The sequence below is a fragment of the Salmo trutta genome, chromosome 20, assembly GCF_901001165.1.
Source record: "Salmo trutta chromosome 20, fSalTru1.1, whole genome shotgun sequence".
Lineage (NCBI taxonomy): Eukaryota > Metazoa > Chordata > Actinopteri > Salmoniformes > Salmonidae > Salmo > Salmo trutta.
In genome coordinates this window covers 39,695,091-39,715,626 of record NC_042976.1, presented here as the reverse complement: position 1 = coordinate 39,715,626, position 20,536 = coordinate 39,695,091, and the positions used below count along the sequence as shown (strand labels likewise).

Sequence of the window (20,536 nt, the reverse complement as noted above, 5' to 3'; positions counted from 1 at the left end):
AAATTTAAAATATATTTTGATTTGTTTTGGTTACTACATGATTCCATGTGTTATTTCATAGTTTTGATGTCTTCACTATTATTCTACAATCTAGAAAATAGTAAAAATAAAGAGACACCCTTGAATGAGTAAGGGTTCTAAAACTTTTGACCGGTAGTGTATGTAGTGAATAATTCATGAATATTGAGGTGCCAAGAAAATATACTACTGTGTTAATCTCAATGTAGTTTAAAGTAAGAAAAACAGACTGTTGAGATTGTTTAAAAAAATTTTTTTATTCATTTTACGTCTCAGCAGCATAAATTTTGTCTCCCACTTTGCTAGCTAGAAAACCATTTGAGCATATTTAGAATGATCATTGATACAGTCTTTATTTGTCATTTTCCTCACAATACAAAACAATCAAGAGCACAGGATGTATAACCCATGTTTAGAAAATGACAGTCAGATTCCTAATTTCTTCAAATTCTGTATCTCCAGATGCTCTTGGACTTTACCAGCTCCAGAGTCACTAGAGATGTCCAAAATTATACATCTTCACACATTAAAATCATTGGCATATTCAAGTATTGTTCCAAATTAATATTAAAAAGAGGCCATCATTATTCATAAAAAAGTCTTACCTAAATATGATAGTTTTGATTTATATATGCCAAAAAAAGTCAGGGAATTGTTTTTAGAAGTTTGAACGTAAGTACCATGTAAGTATGCTTAGCATACCATTCTTTGAGATATTCAGAATTTGTAGTTTTCTTTTTACAGCATCTATAGATTTAGAATAGCTAAGGTAATTGGATCAGTTTGTATTTGTTTTGCTCTGTTTTTTTTTGTTTTTTTTTAAGCCCTGAAATGAGGTATATAAACATGCAAGATAAAATGCATACATCTTCAGTTTGGTTCAGTGGCAAAAATAGTTAGTTATCCTTTCAAAACATTGTCCTAATGCGATATATCTACTGTACATTCACAATGCACTTCACCTGTTATGTGTTACTTTGTTTATGAAGCACTATCGATAAGTTCATCTACTTCCAACAGCCAGAGAATATTATCGACAAAAATCTTACTCTTCAAATTTACAAATGTACAACATATTTATAAAATTTCTATCAGCAGCTTCAGTGCAAAGATATACATATATTACATCAAAATAAAAATAAAAAAAATCAGGAAAAAAGAATTGGCATCAGAAATATCCGAAGGCATAGTCACGACAGACCTCTTTTCTGTATGCTAAAGAAACGTTTGTCTAATTTCTTTTCTCAAAAACAATCTTCGTTTTTTGGGGGGGTTTTTTCTCTTTTTTTACACAGGCTGCATATAAAAATAGATTCTGTGCAAAGGAGAGTGTGTCTTTGATTCCCATCTGTGAGAAACGGGATTACACATCGCTGTCCTCTTTAACAAGGTTCGCTGTGTCTCGGAAAGTGTCCTCAGTTGGTGAGTAGGTGCTGGGACGATCCCTCTTAAAGGGTTTGGCAGTTGGGGAAAAGGGAGAGGGGTCGGTGGAGGAACTCTCCTCATTGCTTCCTACTGCTTTTTCATTCTGCATCTGAAAAACAACAAAGGGATGGCTAGCAGAAAACAGGCCAACACAACCCCAAGGCCTCTTAACCAAGTAGCAATAAGAAGCAAACCTCAAACAGTTAGAAGGAATAGAAACATATGCTCTGCATGCTGGCATTTTCTCCTGTAGAACAGGAATAGGAGCTGCTTGGGTGGCAGTATTGGCCTTACCTCTGAGTAGGTAGGGTTTTCAAAAGTTGTGCTTGGCTTAAATTTTCTTTTGAAGAAGCTCCACCTGGACTCCTGTCAATGTAGGACACAATTGCTGTAAATTACAATATAATCCATTACATTTAACTAATGATACAAGTACAGGATGGTAGAGTCACCTGAACAGGCTTGGCTCTGGCTGTGGAACTGTCCACGGTGCACACAATCTGATCTGTATGGTACGCCGGGTTCGCAAAGTTCTTCTCTATCTGCTCACCGCTAACAGTAACAGTCACCTGTTTGGAGTAAAACAGTGCAGAACAATTAGTATTGCTTTAACAATGATGTCAATCCAACCCGCCCTAGGAATGTTCATGCAACAGTGTTGCCTTGCGTACCTGTGTGGCGTGGATGACAGCAGGATCACTAGACGATCCAGCCGCTGCAGTGGCATACAGGGGGTTCTCAAATGTGATTGGCTGCCTCCCCGCTTCCACGGCAAAGTTTTCATCCTGAAAGAGAGACAGTGTTATTCATCATGTCCCTCAAAGACGATACAAACAGCATTGCTATCTATCACCGACATGTATTTCAGGAGTTTAGTATGAACACAATGCCCTGCAATTTGTGATTTACTTTATTAACTACAGAAACCTGGCTGTTGACTGTCTATTAGTGTTGTTAATAACAGACAATAATAAAAAGCATGAGATGGAGCACCCGCAGAGAACATTATTTAGTGGGGAGGTGCTGACTAACGGAGAATAAACTGGAAGCTAGAAAAATAAAGAGAGTCGCACGCTTTATATATACAGTATATATCCCTACTCTTCTACATTTGCACACACTGTACATCGATTTTATTATGTTATTGACTGTACGTTTGTTTATGTGTAACTCTGTGTTGTTGTTTTTGTCGCACTGCTTTGCTTTATCTTGGCCAGGTCACAGTTGTAAATGAGAACTTGTTCTCAACTGGCCTACCTGGTTAAATAAAGGTGAAATAAAATAAAAATGTAAATAAACTCCCAGTCATTTATTGGGGAATTTTACCTCTCGGGTAAAACACCAACGTTTCGGCATCACTGTGCCTCCTTTAGGGTAGTATACACATAAATATATACTGTATATACACACACATATGAGCGAGAGAGAGAGAGCGAGAGAGAGAGAGAGTTTGACTCTCTTAATTTATTTTCATAGCTTAAAATAATGCACAAGGGAAAAATGTACAGAGGTCCAAAAGGCCAAAGTCAATCGGGGTCTCCCAGGCCTAACACAGGATTAAAATGCTGACAGTACAGTCTGAAGGTGCAGTGACACCACTAAGTGCTAAATCAACACAATCCAGTGCTTACCAACTGCATGGCCCTGTCAATGAATGAAACCCCGATGGGTGGAGGTCCCAGATCCATGGTGACATTGTCACCCGAACGAAACGTCACCCCGTTCCCAGTGTCACCCGATTTCACCAGACTGCTCAGGCTGGAAAAGAGAGACGGTAGAAAAACAGTTTACAATTTCCAGGGTAACAATTCTCATATGAAGCTCTAGTTTTAAAACGACACAACAGAGGCACGCACAGATGGGTGAGATCAGGTCAAAGGTGAGATCCTACCTGGGTAGTTTGGGCATGGATGGGATTAAGGAGCCAGTTCGTTTGTAGTTGAGGAAAACCCCGACAGCCAACGCTCCAGTGATGAGGATGATAATCACTGCTAACAGTACGGCAACAGCTGAAGACAGAGATATCAGCAGCAGTGTTTATTCCAGAACATTTCTACTCATCATTTGTAAGTGTCCAGAAAAACATGTACGTATCAGTAGTCGGAAACTAAAACAATTTCTCACTTATTGCTGGTAAATTACATGCAGATTACTTATTACTTGACTGACATTCTCCCAATTGAAGTTAAACGGTTATAGAGTCACTTTACAGGAGAGAAAAACACCTTTAGTGTTCACTGAGCCCAAATCAATCTCAAGGTCACAATCTAATATGACCTTGATTTAACTAGGCAAGTGAGTTAAGAACAAATTCTTGTTTTCAATGACGGCCGAGGAACAGTGGGTTAACTGACTTGTTCAGGGGCAGAACGACAGATTTTTACCTTGTCAGCTCGGGGATTCAATCTTGCAACCTTTCGGTTACTAGTCCAACGCTCGAACCACTAGGCTACCTGCCGCCCCAGTTGTGAGGCAACGGTTTCCAGACAAATGATGTAATTTGTCTCTGACCAATGTTGTATAACCATTCTATTGTGAACCATTGATCAGTGGAAACTTTGTATGAAGACTGGCATATTGGACTGACTTGTTTGGGGAGAAATCATATAGATATTCTACTTCTTATCTGATATTATAATATACCTGTTCCTGCAGGGGCACCCCTGGACTTTCCCATCTCACAGTAACTCCCTGCATAGCCATACGGACACCTGCACAATAAAAGACAAAAAAAAAACAATGTTTCTTCCTGCTGGAACGAAACACTCCTATGGCTTGTGGCTGTGGTGTTACATGTTATAATAATATGACAACGAATCTACTTCCTGACACCAGCTGCTGAACTCACTTGCACTTGGGCAGGCCCCCTTCGTCAGTGTAGCAGGTCCCTCCGTTCATGCATCTGCATGCAAGGGGCATTAAGACTGGAGCCTCAATGGCTGCAGGAGTGAAAGCCACGCACAAAGTCACCACAACGTCACCACAATGTCACCACAACAACATCAAAGCAGCCATGCCTGCATGGAGTATGATTCCAATGATAAATGATGGTGCAGCCAACATGGCAGGGAGGTGATGTGATTGAATGACCATACCTGCGTCACATTCGTTGGGGTTGAAGCCGACCAGGGAGGAGCCTTGTGGGCAGGTGCAGGTGTAGCCTCCAGGCCGCAGCAGACACAGGTGACTGCACATGTTCTTACAGGGGTTGGGTACTGATAGAGGGAAGAGACCAGTGACTACCTTACACTCACCAGACAGGAGAAAACTACGGAGTGTATGTTTTAGACTTGAAAACTCTAACCTGAACGGTTGTGTCTGTGCTCCTGGTAGATGCGGACTTGAGTCAGCCAGGGGTTGATGGTCAGCACCTTCACTTTGTCCCCCTTCCCAAACTTATCCGTCTTCCAGACTTCACCCCGCTCCTTGGTTGTCCAGTACACATGGCCCTCAAAGACATCCAGGCTGTAGGGATTACCAATATCTGAAGCAGAAAAGGACCATACTCAATTAGCCATAGTTTCATAAGACTCAGTCTATTGAAGTCCCATTGAGGTCAGAATACCTCTTTTACAAGAGAGACTTTGTCCTGGACATGTGGTCTGATTTAATCAGTAACTATTAAGGGGGTAAATAATGTAGTTATTACAAATTCTATAACGTCAGCATGTTAGCAACATCTAAGAAAGGTCTCAGTGGGTTCGGACCTCCAGACATGATGATCTTCCTCTCGGTGCCGTCCGGCTTCATGGACTCTATGATGTTCTCCTTGGAGTCACACCAGTAGATCCTGTCTCCATTCAGGTAGTCCAGAGCCAGTCCAGTGGGCCAGCCCAGGTCCTCGTCCAACAGAACCTGCCTGTGCTGTCCGTCCATCCAAGCAGACTCAATCCTGGGTCTCCTGCCCCAGTCTGTCCAGTACATGAGTCTAGGGAATGCACAGACACATAAAACAGTCTTTGTTAACTAATGTCTTTGACTACTTTGAATTCTATATACTGTCGATCACTCGACATTGCTGTTATAGCTGAGAGGATCCAGTGTATTAGCTTATGGTGAACACTGACACACACACACACACACACACACACACACACACACACACACACACACACACACACACACACACACACACACACACACACACACACACACACGCTTTCATCTTTGGAACAAACAGAAAGCCTGTAGTTGATCACTTCCGTACCCAAGTGCTGGGTTGACAACAATAGCAGCTGGCTGGTCCAAGTCTGTATGGATCAACCACTTCCTGTAGCGACCATCTAACTTTGCCACTTCAATTCGATTGGTCCCTGCGTCTGTCCAGTAAATATGACTGAGAAACAGAAGGAAGATGTTAGATTGTATTCAACCCAAAATGTATTTTCAAAAAACGAAAATAGTAAGCAATGAGTGAGGTGTTGTACCCTCCAATCCAGTCCACAGCGATTCCATCAGGGTTGGCAATGTATCTCAGGTTCAGATCCAACTCCTTCACTGGGTTATTGCCGTTGTCATTGAAAGTGGTCATGTAGGCCCGCTTGATAGAGCCAAACTGAGAGCCTCGGCCCAGGACCGTCCAGTACACAATACCTAAAAGCACAACAGGGTCAAATTCATAAGTACACATCATAGCAAAATGTTTGCAATGGAAAAGGAAAACAGGTGTTTCTCATTTAACAAGTTCAGGTAGTCCCTCTCCGTTTTGACCCATTTGCTTCTGTTTGGTTCCTAATGAAGTGGAGTAAAAATGAAAACCTCCCCAGTCACTGTATCACTCCCATAGTGCTCTTCACATAAGCCAAAGAGAACTGACTAGTTAACTAGTTGAGCTGAAGGTCTTACTGAGTCCGATGCCCTCTGGATCCCACAGGTAGTCCAGAGCCTGGATGTGCTCCATGTTGTCCACGTAGTCTGAATACTGCTCTGAGGACAGGTTGAAGCAACGAATCCGCACATTGTCGGGCAGAAGCAGCACTGGTGGGTATCCTGAAATGGAGAAAGGAGAATATTGAAATATGGTAACTTCCATAACAATCAGGACTAACAGATCGGAGACAGAGGTTGCGTCCCAAATGGCACCATCTTCCCTGCTGTAGCAAACTGGCTCAAATGAAGATCCTACATCTGTATGGGCCCTGGTCAAAAGTAGTGCACTACAAAGGGAATAGGGTGCATTTAGGATGCAGACAAAATGACTTGTCCAGCTAAGCTCTTACCCTCAGCAGCACACTCCATGCCATGCTGCTCGCTGACTGAGCGGAAGCCCTGGGCACAGAAGCACTCGTAACTGCCCTTGGAGTTCTGACACTCCTGTGGACATGTCCCGTAGACCTCACACTCATTCACGTCTGATCACAAACAGAAAAAACAGGAAAAACACAGAGAAAAGACCAAAAGATTACTAATAGCGTAAGAAGAAGAAAGAATAGATCATCAAAGATTGTGATGTTGTTACAGAGTGGTGTTTTCTTCTACAGTTGTGGCCAAAAGTTTTGAGAATGACACAAATATTCATTTTCACAAAGTCTGCTGCCTCAGTTTGTATGATGGCAATTTCCATATACTCCAGAATGTTATGAAGAGTGATCAGATGAATTGCAATTAATTGCAAAGTCCCTCTTTGCCATGCAAATGAACTGAATCCCCCAAAAACATTTCCACTGCATTTCAGCCCTGCCACAAAAGGACCAGCTGATATCATGTCAGTGATTCTCTCGTTAACACAGGTGTGAGTGTTGACGAGGACAAGGCTGGAGATCACTCTGTCATGCTGATTGAGTTCGAATAACAGCCTGGAAGCTTCAAAAGGAGGATGGTGCTTGGAATCATTGTTCTTCCTCTGTCAAACATGGTTACCTGCAAGGAAACATGTGTCGTCATCATTGCTTGGCGCAAAAAGGGCTTCACGGGCAAGGATATTGCTGCCAGTAAGATTGCACTTAAATCAACCATTTATCGGATCATCAAGAACTTCAAGGAGAGCGGCTCAATTGTTGTGAAGAAAGCTTCAGGGCGCCCAAGAAAGTCCAGCAAGCACCCGGACCGTCTCCTAAAGTTGATTCAGCTGCGGGATCGGGGCACCACCAGTACAGAGCTTGCTCAGGAATGGCAGCAGGCAGGTGTGAGTGCATCTGCCAGCACAGTGAGGCGAAGACTTTTGGAGGATGGCCTGGTGTCAAGAAGGGCAGCAAAGAAGCCACTTCTCTCTAGAAAAAACATCAGGGACAGACTGATATTCTGCAAAAGGTACAGGGATTAGACTGCTGAGGACTGGGGTAAAATCATTTTCTCTGATGAATCCCCTTTCCAATTGTTTGGGGCATCCGGAAAAAAGCTTGTCCGGAGAAGACAAGGTGAGCACTACAATCAGTCCTGTGTCATGCCAACAGTAAAGCATCCTGAGACCATTCATGTGTGGGGTTGCTTCTCAGCCAAGGGAGTGGGCTCACTCACAATTTTCCCTAAGAACACAGCCATGAATAAAGAATGGTACCAACACATCCTCCGAGAGCAACTTCTCCCAACCATCCAGGAACAGTTTGGTGACGAACAATGCCTTTTCCAGCATGATGGAGCACCTTGCCATAAGGTAAAAGTGATAACTAAGTGGCTCGGGGAACAAAACATCCCATTGAGAACTTGTGGTCAATCCTCAAGAGGCGGGCGGACAAACAAAACCCCACAAATTCTGACAAACTCCAAGCATTTATTATGCAAGAATGGGCTGCCATCAGTCAGGATGTGGCCCAGAAGTTAATTGACAGCATGCCAGGGTGGATTGCAGAGGTCTTGAAAAAGAAGGGTCAACACTGCAAATATTGACTCTTTGCATCAACTTCATGTAATTGTTAATAAAAGCCTTTGACACTTATGAAATGCTTGTAATTATACTTCAGTATTCCATAGTAACATCTGACAAAAATATCTAAAGACACTGAAGCAGCAAACTTAGTGGAAATTAATATTTCTGTTATTCTCACAACCTTTGGCCACGACTGTACTGCTGCTTCCTGTACCTTCACAGGTGTTCCTGTCTGTCTGGCTGGGTTTGTATCCAGGCTTGCAGGAGCAGAGGAAGCCTCCGTCTGTCAGATCTGTGCAGTTATGCTCACAGATGTTGTCACTGCAGGAGCGCCCACTGCCAACGTCTGGGCAGAGCACGTATACGTGTCACATTATGACGGTTGACGTTTAATTTCACTTAAGTATTATACAAACAGCCATATATATAGCTTAGCATAAGATAAAGGTTTGTGATGATTGAGATGTAGAGTGAAGACTGTGGTAAATGAGTTGGGTGGGTTACTCACTGCAGCCCAGCTCGTCAGAATGGTCTCCACAGTCATCATAGTCGTCACAGGTATACTGCAGAGGGATGCACTGGCCATTACTGCATTTGTACTCATCTGCTGAACATGGCCCAAGTGTGGGGGTCTGGCCTGTGACAAACACAACATGTCAAGATGTCAATCATCATGTTAAGATGTCAATCATTTTAGAGATTAAAAGACATTGACATGAATTGGACCATCAATTTTGGTATTATTACGTAATTATTTTTTATTTAACCTTTATTTAACTAGGAAAGTCAGTTAAGAACAAATTCTTATTTTACAATGACGGCCTACCCCGGCCAAACTCTCCCCTAACCCGGACGACTGTCACGTCCTGACCAGTATAAGGGGCTATTTGTTATTGTAGTTTGGTCAGGGCGTGGCAGGGGTGTGCTTGGTTTGTGTTGTTGGGATTTTGGGGTTAGTTGTATGGTCCTTGTTTTTATATTTCTACGTTCCCTTCTAGGTGTTGTATTTCTTTGTTTTGGCCTGGTATGGCTCTCAATCAGGGACAGCTGTACATCGTTGTCACTGATTGGGAGTCATACTTAGGTAGCCCTTTTTTCCACTGTGTTTGTGGGAAGTTGATTTTGCATAGCTGTGTGTAGCCTGCAAGACTGTTCGGCTGTTGTGCGTTTTTTCTTGTTTTGTGTTCTCTTGAATAAAGTTTAAGATGTTCACGAGACCCGCTGCACCTTGGTCCACTACCTTTGACGACGGCCGTTACAACGACGCTGGGCCAATTGTGCGCCGCCTAATAGAACTCCCGATCACGGCCGGTTGTGATACAGCCCGGGATCGAACTAGGGTCTGTAGTGATGCCTCTAGCACTGAGATGCAGTGCGGTAGACCGCTGCACCACTCGGGAGCCCTAAATGATGAGCTACATTTACTCCAAACTCCCACGGAGATGGGACAATATAGGCCGGTTTCCTGGACACAGAATAAGCCTAATTTTGGACTAAAAATCTTTTTCAATGGAGATTCTTCATTGAGTATGCTTTTTAGTCCAGGACTAGGCTTAATAATCAGTGTCTGGGAAACCTGCCCTACATGACACTACTGTAACTTGTGATTGGCGTGTACTTACAGTGCTCCTCTTTCTCGTCAGTGCCGTCCCCACAGTCGTCCACAGAGTTGCAGAGCTCATGGCTGTAGATGCACCGGTTGTTGTCACAGCGGAAACGGAACGGCGTGTCACACGGGATGTCCACTAGGGAGAGAAGACCAGGACATGAACTCAATGTCATTTCTCCCAGTCAAAGAATAAAGACCATCCCATTCAACAATGTAACTATTTAAGGAACTGTGTAACAATTTAAGGAACAGTGTGACTCTATAAGGAACAGTGTGACTCTTTAAGGAACAGTGTGACTCTTTAAGGAACAGTGTGACTCTTTAAGGAACAGTGTGACTCTTTAAGGAACAGTGTAACTATTTAACCCTGTTCTCAACCGACTGGTAGAGCATGTTTTGACAATGGATTTGGAAATAAAACAAATCTTTACTTGAACTTGATTGGTCAACTCTCCCAGCCCTCCTGCATTCATCTACAGATAGCCTCTTGGGACAACCACATACCACAGTCATAGTAAGTACATTTTTCCTCTATAAAGTAGCTATCAGCAAAGTCAGATTTAATAAGGGGGAAAAGTCAAGTGAGAGTGTTAGTTAAGACAGGCAGCACTTAAAGTAGATGGCCTTAGCTAGCAAAAAGACTGTACTAGACCACAACAGATTAAGACAACAATTATACTTATCACTCCTGGAGATATCAGGAGTCCTCTAGCTATAGAATTAAGCAGGAATATTAAAATAAATAGTTAAAATGTAAAAATGCCTGATCAGCAGGAATTTAGTAAAACATATTTTGCTCAACCAGGCGGTTGATATGTCAGTAAAAAGTATGGTGGACTCAGAATAGGGTATATTTAAAAATATATATATAGTTATTATGGGGGAAAATATAATTGAATTGTTGACTACACACTATATATTAGGCAACATAAATTGGTTAACTACATTACATGACCCATGGGGTCAATTAATCAATACTCAGGCATAAGGTCGCCTATAAAATAATACCTATAATAGTAATAAAAACGGCACTTTGTCATATATTAACTCAAAATGTAGTCCGAACATGTGGGAAACATGGTGGAAGAATCTGGATCATTTGAAATGTAAGAAAAACATTTTGACGGACATTGCAATACACACCACCTGAAAAAGCATTCATTACAATGTAATTGAATTCTAATGTTTGGACATACACAATTACCAATTTACCAACCTATAAAAGCCATTGAACCAGGCCTAAAGTACATTTGGTAATATTGTTGAGATTAGTAAAAATGCTATGCAAATTGCCATTCTAATATGGCATTGCCGCCTGGTAGAGCTCTGTAATTTCCAAAATAAACATAAAGTTAAAAAAAATAACTATTGTAAGTTCTAATTTGAGTTGTTAGTAACAGGAATTTAAGGGTAAATAATTGTTTCAACAAGTTTTTCAAAAGAGACAGTAATAGGGTTAAGGAACAGTGCAACCATTTATATGACAGTGTAACCATTTAAATGACAGTGTAACCATTTAAGGAACAGCGTAACAATTAAAGTAACAGGGTAACCATTTAAAGGAACAGTGTAACCATTTAAATAACAGTGTAACCATTTAAAGGAACAGTGTAACCATTTAAAGGAACAGTGTAACCATTTAAATAACAGTGTAACCATTTAAAGGAACAGTGTAACCATTTAAAGGAACAGTGTAACCATTTAAATAACAGTGTAACCATTTAAAGGAACAGTGTAACCATTTAAAGGACAGTGTAACCATTGAAGGTGCATTGGCCTTACAGCAGAGATGGAGCTCCTCATCTGAATTGTCTCCACAGTCGTTGTCTCCGTCACATTTCCAGTAGGGCTGCACACACACATGGTTCCTACACTCAAATAGGAACGGTGGGCAATAAGTGCCATTGGGATAACGGGTCGCTGCAAATGAAAGATAAACGGACCGTTACAAATCAAATTCACCGTTGTAACTTTAATTTAGATAACTGTAGAGGGTGCTGTAGTAACATAATGATTGTTCTAGACACAATGTGCCTTGTTCCTCTGAGGAGATAGGAGCCCAGTGAGTAAAACTGGTTGAAAAGAAGTCATTTCAACCAGTTTTGCCGTTGAAATGACATCTTTTTATCCAGTTTTGCTCACTGGGAGCGTTGTATTTGACATCAGCCCATAGACACATCTATGACAATATCTAACACTTACGACACGATATCTCATCAGTGTAGTCCATGCAGTCGGCGTTGCCGTCACATTTGAAGCGGTCGGCGATGCAGTGGCCGCTGCCACACTGGAAGTAGCCCATGTGACAGGTCCGCAGCTCTGCAGCACAGCCATGCCAGCACAACTCATAATTAATAGGTATGAATGAACCCATTTGAATTCAAATTCACTTTTGGAATACAAATTCTATTTCAGTTGGCACTAATATCACTCCATACACTTCACTCATTTACAGTCATGCCAAGTACTGAGGTATCTCAGATTCTGACCCTGTGTTCATGACTACTATAAATAAACATCTAGAATGGACTTGAATTCACAATCTGACCAGTATAATCGGCAACAGAAGAAGGAATGTCATGTTTTCCAGTAAGCTAAGTCAATTCATCCTGGTGGTCCTTTCTGTGTATCCCGTTCCTCAAAAAGGTGGCGTTTTAGTGCCTCTTTGCTTAGCGCTGTATTCCCTCACACATGAATAAGCCAAGCCAGCGGCAAAACAAAGAGCCTCCACTCACCACAGTCCCTTTCATCCGAGTTGTCCTCGCAGTCGTTGTCATGGTCACAGACCCAGCGGTCGGGAATGCAGTGCAGATTATCGCAGCGAAACTCGCTCTCGGAGCACAGACGCGGGCCTGGGGGGGGGGGGACACAGAGAGGGGAACTAAAGAATTAGCACCGCACACGAGAATACTAAATTAGTCGTCATTGCCACAGTCCAAACAAACACCATGTAGACACAGCTGACAGAGGGTGGACCCAGTATTACTACATTATTCTGGGATTGTTTGCTGTTTTCCATACAAAACAGACACTGCTTGGATAAATACCATAGTTCTATTCCCTCAATTTGGGTTATTGCAATAGCTGTGACTCGTTTTGTACATTATCAAATGATCTCTAAGACCCCGACCAATCATGTCAGTCGTTTTCCTGTGGTGAGTTCATGATGGAATTCACTGGAGGTGTTCTCTCACTATGCAGAACCACTACAGTTACAAGGGGAGTGACAGCAAAAAGCACCAGAGCAAATTTCATCATGCAACACAGTGATTGTCTGTGAGGCATTAGTTGTTCTTTGAAGCATAGATATTATCCTCATTAGCTGGCATGTTCTCAGACTTGTTTAAATTCTCCAGAGCCGAGGTGGCTGACTCCCTAACTCCCTCTGACATGCTGAGGACAAGCTGTTTCTCCAGCAGCTGATAAGCCCGCCCCACACAACACTGCTTCGAAGACAGGAGTGTTGTCTTTTGCAAGAGCACTTTGTTATCTTAACAGGTCCATTCTTTGCCATCAACACCCTTATTTCATCTGGGTGACTCACTGTGTCTGAGCTACAATGGAATACCCCCATTAGAATTGCTCAGAGACTCACCAAAACCATGACTTTAAGTATCCAGTTGTCTGAGTTAGCCCATAACTGCTAAGCGGACACATAGGGCCAGTTGCACCAGTTGGACTTTAAAAGGTTGGGCTTAAAAGGATGAGATAGAGTTACGGCCTAGTTATGCCCAACTTGTGCAACCAGCCCATTAAGGCTCAGTGTAGAGGTCCCAATGCGAGCCAGCCACGTAATCTAAGGTTAAGGTGTTAAGTATACTGAAGAAAAAGTTACAGAGTTACTGATTTACAGTTCATATGAGGAAATCAGTTAATTTAAATAAATTCATTAGGCCCTAATGAATACAGATATACAGATATACATCTGTTGGTCAAAGATACTGTATCTTAAAAGAAATGGGACTTACAGCGGGCCTCAGGATCTCGTCACGGTATTTCTGTGCATTCAAATTGCCATCGATAAAATGCAATTGTGTTCATTATCCATAGCTTATGCCTGCCCACATCATAACCCCACCGCCACCATGGGGCACTCTGTTCACAACGTTGACATCAGCAAACCACTCAACCACATGACGCCATACACGTGGTGTGCGGTTGTGAGGCCGGTTGCAAAGTACTGCCAAATTCTCTAAAATGACATTGGAGGTGGTTTATGGTAGAGAAATTAACATTACAATTCTCTGGTGGACATTCCTGCAGTCGGCATGCCAATTGCATGCTCCCTCAAAACTTGAGACATTTGTGGCATTGTCTTGGTGACAAAACTGCACATTTTAGAGTGGCCTTTTACTGTCCCCTGCACAAGGTGTACCTGTGTAATAATCATGCTGTTTAATCAGCTTCTTGATATGCCACACCTGCAGGTGGATGAATTATCTTGGCAAAGGAGAAATGTTCACTAACAGGGATGTAAACAAATTTGTGCCCAACAATTTAGAGCAATAAGCTTTTTGTAAGTATGGAACATTTCTGGGATCTTTTGTTTCAGCTCATGAAACATGGGACCAACACTTCACATATTGCGTTTATATTTTTGTTCAGTGTAGATACAGTACTAGACAGTTATGGTGGGTAGATGTACTGTAGAACTCACTGCAGGCACGCTCATCCGAGCTGTCCCCACAGTCGTTGTCCCCGTCACACCTCCAGCGCAGAGGGACACACTGGTGGTTGTCACAGCGGAAGTCCCCCAGAGGGTCACAGGTCACCTCCTCTGAAACACACACATGGACATGCGATAAGAGACAAAAGACGGCACATTTACACTTCAGCTAATCCTTCAGCTTCTCCTTCTTATTGTTCTTATTGTTCTTATCCTTCTTATTGTTCTTACCATTCTTATCCTTATTATCCTTCTCATCATTCTTATCGTTCTTATCATTCTTATCATTCTTATCATTCTTATTGTTCTTACCATTCTTATCCTTATTATCCTTCTCATCATTCTTATCGTTCTTATCATTCTTATCATTCTTATTGTTCTTACCATTCTTCTCCTTATTATCCCTCTCATCATTCTTCTCCTTCTTATTGTTCTTATCCTTTAGTTTTTTCTTTAATGTTTTTCGGCCAAACATTGCACTGGTGCAAACACATATAGCTGATTTTTTACTTGCTGAAAAATCAATGGTTCATTACAGCGATGTTACTTCTCCACTTTCGACCAAATTACAAGACTGTTATGATGTCCCAGCTACAACCAACCATTGGTACTGCAAGACACTATCAGACTAATGAGAAATTCTTCAACACTGTGCCTCCTACTATTTAATATAGCGTCGGTGATAACTACTAGACCACAGAGCTGAACTGAGAGGTGCCCTCTGGTTTTTTTAATTAAAGCAGAGCTCATCGTGCAGAGGGGAGTGCAGCATGTCTGTAGTGGGTGAGCTCTGAGCTATGCCAGGTCTATAGGAGAGGACAGGAGAGGAGGAGAGCAGAGCTGCGCTGTCTCTACCACACAGCGCCGGAGGTTTGAAAGATAGTGGATCCAGGCCCTCCTTGCTCTTCACCTGGCCCGGCCGCTGGCTGCATTCTCTAACAGAGATTAGCACGGATCTCCCCTCTAGCGCGGGGATGGCACTAATGGAGTGAGGGCCTCTGATAAGAGATGGGAGGGCCAGGGCTGCTGCTGTGCGGATCGGGGCGCAGCACAAAGAGCACAGTGTGAACCTTGCCCCATACACATGCGCACGCAGACACACGCACACTCTCACACACACACACAGGCCATAAATCCAGAGCGTTCTCTCACGGGGAGGTGAATAGAGCAGGCGGTGAGAACCTCTCCATCACTACCTCCTGCTGTCACACTATGTAATGTTCCGCTAACAACCCTTCATTCACTCTCAACATACATTGTTACCTCATACAAAGACTCTATTATTCAGCACTGTGGGTTTGCACCATTGGTTGATTTATGTCAGGATGCTGGTGTTTCTGTGGACTCACCGCAGCCCTGCTCATCACTGTTGTCCCTGCAGTCGTTGTGACCGTTGCACACAGACCACAGTGGCACACAGCGGTAGTTGGTCCTGCAGTCAAACTGGGTGTGGTTGTCACAGCGGTACGACGGCCCCACTGAGAAAAGACCACATCAAGGAAGTCAATAACAAAGACGAAGTCTTTCGATCATATCTGGCAGGAGCAAACGGCTATCAATTGTGATTTTCCACAGTTTAGGATGAACAGATCTCAGTAGGGCTCTATGAACAGATCCCACTCAATCCCTATAGTTCACTGGGCGTGATTTCACCACGTGATTCTCTGCGTTGGGCGCATCACTCACTGCACTCTTCCAGAGGCTCGTCAGAGTTGTCGCCACAGTCGTCGTCCACGTCACACTTCCAGTTCTGGGGGATGCAGCGTCCGTTACGGCACTTGGACTGTCCGGGCCGGCAGGTCCTGCTGGAGCAGTGGGCGGGCTCCTCGTCAGAGCCGTCGCCACAGTCGTCCTCCCCGTCACACTGCCACGCCTCGGGGACGCACCTCTTATTGGTGCACTGCCACTGGTGGGTCTCGCACTGATGAGTGGCTGCACAGACAAACAGTCAATTCAGATGAAACACTCTACTGAAGAACATTAGTCCAATCACCTGGTATTTAACAACAAAGATCACAACTCATGGGAAATCAACAATTCAATAACAACCTAATCAAACAATTACAAAGAATGTTTCATGTGTTCTCTGAAAACAGAAATAACAGAGCTAAATCCCACCCACCACACAGCACAGGATCTTCATCAGAGCCGTCATGGCAGTCCTGGTTGCTGTTGCACAGGAAGTGGGGGCTGGTGCAGTTTCCATCGTTGCACTGGAACTGGCCCAGTTGGCAGTGGCGACTGGGGCAGGTGGAGGGCTCATCAGAGCCGTCTCTGCAGTCCCTCTGGCCGTCACACTTCCACCAGATGGGGATGCAGCTGTGGAGGGGAGGAAGGGCAATACTGTTCAGGGCTCACCAATGCCACAATTGTATAAAACAAAGAGAACGTGTGTATCGCAGTGGAACTCTGAGGTGAACTCCCACTCACCGCTCATTATCCGCACATCTGTACTGGGTGCTGGTGCACATGGGCAGGCAGCGAGCCACCCCCCCCAGCTGTAAAGTCAGGAAGTGGTCGGGGCATTCACAGGTGTGACCCCGCCCCCCGTCGCGGAGCAGACACAGGTGGGAGCAGCCTCCATTGTTCACTGCACAGGGGTTGGTCACTGGGGGGAGAGAGGGGGTCAGAGAATCATTCAGGCATTCAATGCAGCTGGGCAAACACAGGCCCGGCATTGTGTAATGTAAACACTTGAATGGATCTAACAGGCAGGAAACGTCAGGATAAGGAAGTGATAGCAATCTGAGTGTGAAGGAATGGATGTTGATCCAGGAGAAGAGGAGACTCAGATTACTGTCTCCTGGACTGAGACTGACCAATGGGCTGCCTATAGGGATGGCACACGTGGATGTCGAAGGGTCTGTGTGTGGTGTTGACCAGAGACTGGCGGCCGGATCCGTCGTATTTGTTGCCTTTCTCCACTGTACGGGTGTTCCAGTCAGTCCAGTACACGGTCTCCTCAAACACAGTCAGGGCAAACGGATGGGGCAGCATCCCGTCATACACGGTGTGTCTGTGATGTCCCTCCAGGTCTGAGAACCTGAGGAGAAGAGGAGTAGGATTACAGGAGGCCTTTAGGCATTTCGGAAACAAAGCAAGACCGCATGGCAATATGAAGCAGGGTCTTACTCAATGTAGTTGAGATGGGCATCCGACCAGTAGAGCTTGTCATTGCTGTAATCGATAGTGACCCCATTGGGCCACTCGATCTTAGTGGTGATGATTGCGGTCTTGTTGGTGCCGTCCATTCCAACACGGCCTATGAAGGCTTTGTCCCCCCAATCCGTCCAGTAGACATATCTGACAGGGATCAAATGGGTTGAGATTACTGGCTTATCGAATGAATCAAGAATAAATGAACTATTCCTAATTCTTTGACCGTGTAATGATTAGTGATTAGATTTACTCACCCATATTTGGGATGGAGAACGAGCGCCCTGGGGTTTTCAAAGCAGTAGGTGTTATTGGCGTCCACACAGTGTTCAGCCAGTTTCTTCACAAAGCGTCCGTCCAGTTCGGACACTTTGAGACAGTCCAGGAAGCTGTCCAGCCAGTAGAGTTTCCTGGCCACCCAGTCGACCGCCAGGCCCTCTCCATGGAGTACCCCGTTCACCACCACTTCCCTGTTACTGCCGTTATAGAACATCCGCTCAATCAACCTGCGGCTCACATCAATCCAATAGAACCTCTTGTCCACGCGGTCAAAGTCCATGGCCACCACGCTGGTTAGGCCCTGCAGGATGAGGGAGTAGGCCTCTCCGTCCGTGGACAGGTTACGAAGATAATAGCGGTTACTGAAGATGAGGTAGGGTGGGATGTGGCTGTTCTGACGACAGCTGCGGCCATCCGGTTCCCGTAGGAACCCGGGGGCACATTTACACATGTAGGAGCCCACCGTGTTCTCACACACCTGACTACACACGCTGGGCGTCTCCGCACACTCGTTGACGTCGTCGCAGGTCTTGTTGTCGGACATGAGGCGGTAGCCGGGGTGACAGGTGCAGATGAAGCTGGTGGGTGTGTCAGTGCAGTTGTGGTCACAGTGGTGCATGGAGGGGTTGGTGCATTCATTTATACCTGCATCCAGGATAAGAGAGAACAGGCATTAGAGGAGATTGACTATAAATCCAACACCACACTGCTGTAGTTTATGTTTTTATATTTTATATAACTTAATATGTTTTATTGCTTTTAAGACATCATGCACTCACCACAGCCCTTCTCGTCACTGTTGTCTGAGCAGTCGTCGGTCCGGTCACACACGTTGAAGAGGGGGACACAGTGTCCGTTGTCACACCTGAACTGCCCGGGGGGGCACGTGGGCGGTGGCGTGCGGCACAGGTGGTCAAGCTCATCGGACTCGTCCCCGCAGTCGTTGTCCCCATCACATATGAAGTCGCGGGACACACAGCGCCCGTTTTGACAGGTGAACTGGTGCTGCTGACACGGCTGGTAGGTGCAGCCCTGCTCGTCACTGCTGTCCCCACAGTCATTCCTCCGGTCACACCTGCCATCAAACACAATCAGTCACGCAGTGTACTTCCCTGTACACCAGGGGGTGCTGCTGCCCAGTCCACACACTCACACTGTAGTCTAATCATCTACTGAACAATGACTCATTCAAGACATCTGACAAATGTCATTTTTATGTCTCTGTCAAGTCTGAGTTGCCAAACCTGTAGGAGCTGCGTATGCAGAGGCCGTTGCTGCAGGTGAACTCGTTGACGCCACACGATCTGCGCGTGCAGTTCTGGTGCTCGTCCAACGCGTCCGCACAGTCCGCATCCCCGTCACACACCCAATCACGAGGGATGCACTTCCGCTGTGGCGCTTGGTTATTCACACAGGTAAACTCCAAGACTGAGCATGTGCGGTTGTCTAACAAAACAGAGGGAGGGGTAGGATAAATGACACCAAATTAGAGACGTTTCAAGATTATGAAGTCTCCCGAGACTGGACCTGAAATTTCTCGCGGTCCAAACATTCCTAAGTGTATCTCAGGACCTCTAGCCGTGACTTCAGTTTCCTATCCATCTAATGTGATTGAGCCCCATTGTTTGAAGTGAGACTCCTGCCGAGGCCTGTGGTGCGCTGAAGACATGCGCTCCAGGCTCCTTATTGTCAGAGCCCACATTGGTGAGGGATGACATAATAGTTCAGTTCCACCCTGAGCATGGGAGCTGCGACAGACACAAAGTAATGAGTGAGGCAGGGGAAATCAGGAATGTGAGCTCCTTGGACTCTGGCCGGAGACCTTCAACAAGTATCCACCTCCCCACAAACCCAGCATGTATCCTGATCCCTCAGTGTCTGATTCCTGATAGAGAGAGAGAGAGAGAGAGAGAGAGAGAGAGAGAGAGAGAGAGAGAGAGAGAGAGGAGGTAGAGGAGAGGAATTCACACTCACCACAGTTGTGTCTCTGGTCCTCGTCACTCATGTCTCCACAATCATTGTCCCCGTCGCAGATCCAGGAGGAAGCGATGCACCTGCCGTCGTCACAGGGGAACTGGTCAGTGTTGCAGGTTCTCACCAGGGTGGCTGCAGGGAATCAAAGGTCAAAGCAAACCATGCAAAAGCTGATTAGAATACTATTGTCCTCTAAATACAAATATGTCAGTTACTTAAAACTTCCTTTACATGTTCTGATTGACTTCATCTAGTAAAGACAACATGTAATGCATATCTGAACCAAAATTAATCAAGTGAAGCTATCAAAATAGTCATGGCATCTCCTCCACATTCCAATCTATGGTTTTCTATTGAAACACTAGATAAAGTGAGGCTGTGTAATTACCCTGGCACAAAAGAAAGAGGAAAGGAAGAGAGATAAGGAAGAGAGGAAAGGTAGTGAGGAAAGGAAGAGAGGAAAGGAAGAGAGGAAAGGAAGAGAGGAAAGGTAGAGAGGAAAGGAAGAGAGGAAAGGAAGAGAGGAAAGGTAGAGAGGAAAGGTAGAGAGGAAAGGAAGAGAGGAAAGGAAGAGAGGAAAGGAAGAGGAAAGGAAGAGAGGAAA

The 20,536-nt window shown here is 44.5% G+C and overlaps 1 protein-coding gene across 4 annotated transcripts in view; it reads right to left on the bottom strand.

Annotated features, from left to right (window-relative positions):
• Nucleotides 1-256: 256 nt before the first annotated feature.
• lrp2a (low density lipoprotein receptor-related protein 2a) overlaps nucleotides 257-20,536 on the bottom strand; it is a 66,088-nt gene continuing 45,808 nt past the window's right edge. For all 4 annotated transcript variants that reach the window (XM_029703248.1, XM_029703250.1, XM_029703249.1 and 1 more), the window contains 32 exons: nucleotides 19,933-20,064; nucleotides 19,203-19,404; nucleotides 18,738-19,033; nucleotides 17,937-18,603; nucleotides 17,656-17,826; nucleotides 17,343-17,566; nucleotides 16,954-17,131; nucleotides 16,646-16,842; nucleotides 16,210-16,455; nucleotides 15,873-16,001; nucleotides 14,515-14,634; nucleotides 12,593-12,709; nucleotides 12,060-12,176; nucleotides 11,640-11,777; nucleotides 9,871-9,993; nucleotides 8,757-8,885; nucleotides 8,463-8,594; nucleotides 6,663-6,794; nucleotides 6,289-6,432; nucleotides 5,871-6,036; nucleotides 5,651-5,779; nucleotides 5,151-5,371; nucleotides 4,748-4,927; nucleotides 4,539-4,658; nucleotides 4,292-4,382; nucleotides 4,087-4,154; nucleotides 3,335-3,452; nucleotides 3,075-3,201; nucleotides 2,115-2,228; nucleotides 1,896-2,012; nucleotides 1,738-1,809; nucleotides 257-1,552 (listed from right to left, as the gene is read on the bottom strand). In XM_029703248.1, coding sequence (XP_029559108.1) covers nucleotides 1,382-1,552; nucleotides 1,738-1,809; nucleotides 1,896-2,012; nucleotides 2,115-2,228; nucleotides 3,075-3,201; nucleotides 3,335-3,452; nucleotides 4,087-4,154; nucleotides 4,292-4,382; nucleotides 4,539-4,658; nucleotides 4,748-4,927; nucleotides 5,151-5,371; nucleotides 5,651-5,779; nucleotides 5,871-6,036; nucleotides 6,289-6,432; nucleotides 6,663-6,794; nucleotides 8,463-8,594; nucleotides 8,757-8,885; nucleotides 9,871-9,993; nucleotides 11,640-11,777; nucleotides 12,060-12,176; nucleotides 12,593-12,709; nucleotides 14,515-14,634; nucleotides 15,873-16,001; nucleotides 16,210-16,455; nucleotides 16,646-16,842; nucleotides 16,954-17,131; nucleotides 17,343-17,566; nucleotides 17,656-17,826; nucleotides 17,937-18,603; nucleotides 18,738-19,033; nucleotides 19,203-19,404; nucleotides 19,933-20,064 — 5,288 coding nt within the window. In that variant the 3' untranslated portion in view covers nucleotides 257-1,381. The remainder of the gene's footprint in view (nucleotides 1,553-1,737; nucleotides 1,810-1,895; nucleotides 2,013-2,114; nucleotides 2,229-3,074; nucleotides 3,202-3,334; nucleotides 3,453-4,086; nucleotides 4,155-4,291; nucleotides 4,383-4,538; nucleotides 4,659-4,747; nucleotides 4,928-5,150; nucleotides 5,372-5,650; nucleotides 5,780-5,870; nucleotides 6,037-6,288; nucleotides 6,433-6,662; nucleotides 6,795-8,462; nucleotides 8,595-8,756; nucleotides 8,886-9,870; nucleotides 9,994-11,639; nucleotides 11,778-12,059; nucleotides 12,177-12,592; nucleotides 12,710-14,514; nucleotides 14,635-15,872; nucleotides 16,002-16,209; nucleotides 16,456-16,645; nucleotides 16,843-16,953; nucleotides 17,132-17,342; nucleotides 17,567-17,655; nucleotides 17,827-17,936; nucleotides 18,604-18,737; nucleotides 19,034-19,202; nucleotides 19,405-19,932; nucleotides 20,065-20,536) is intronic.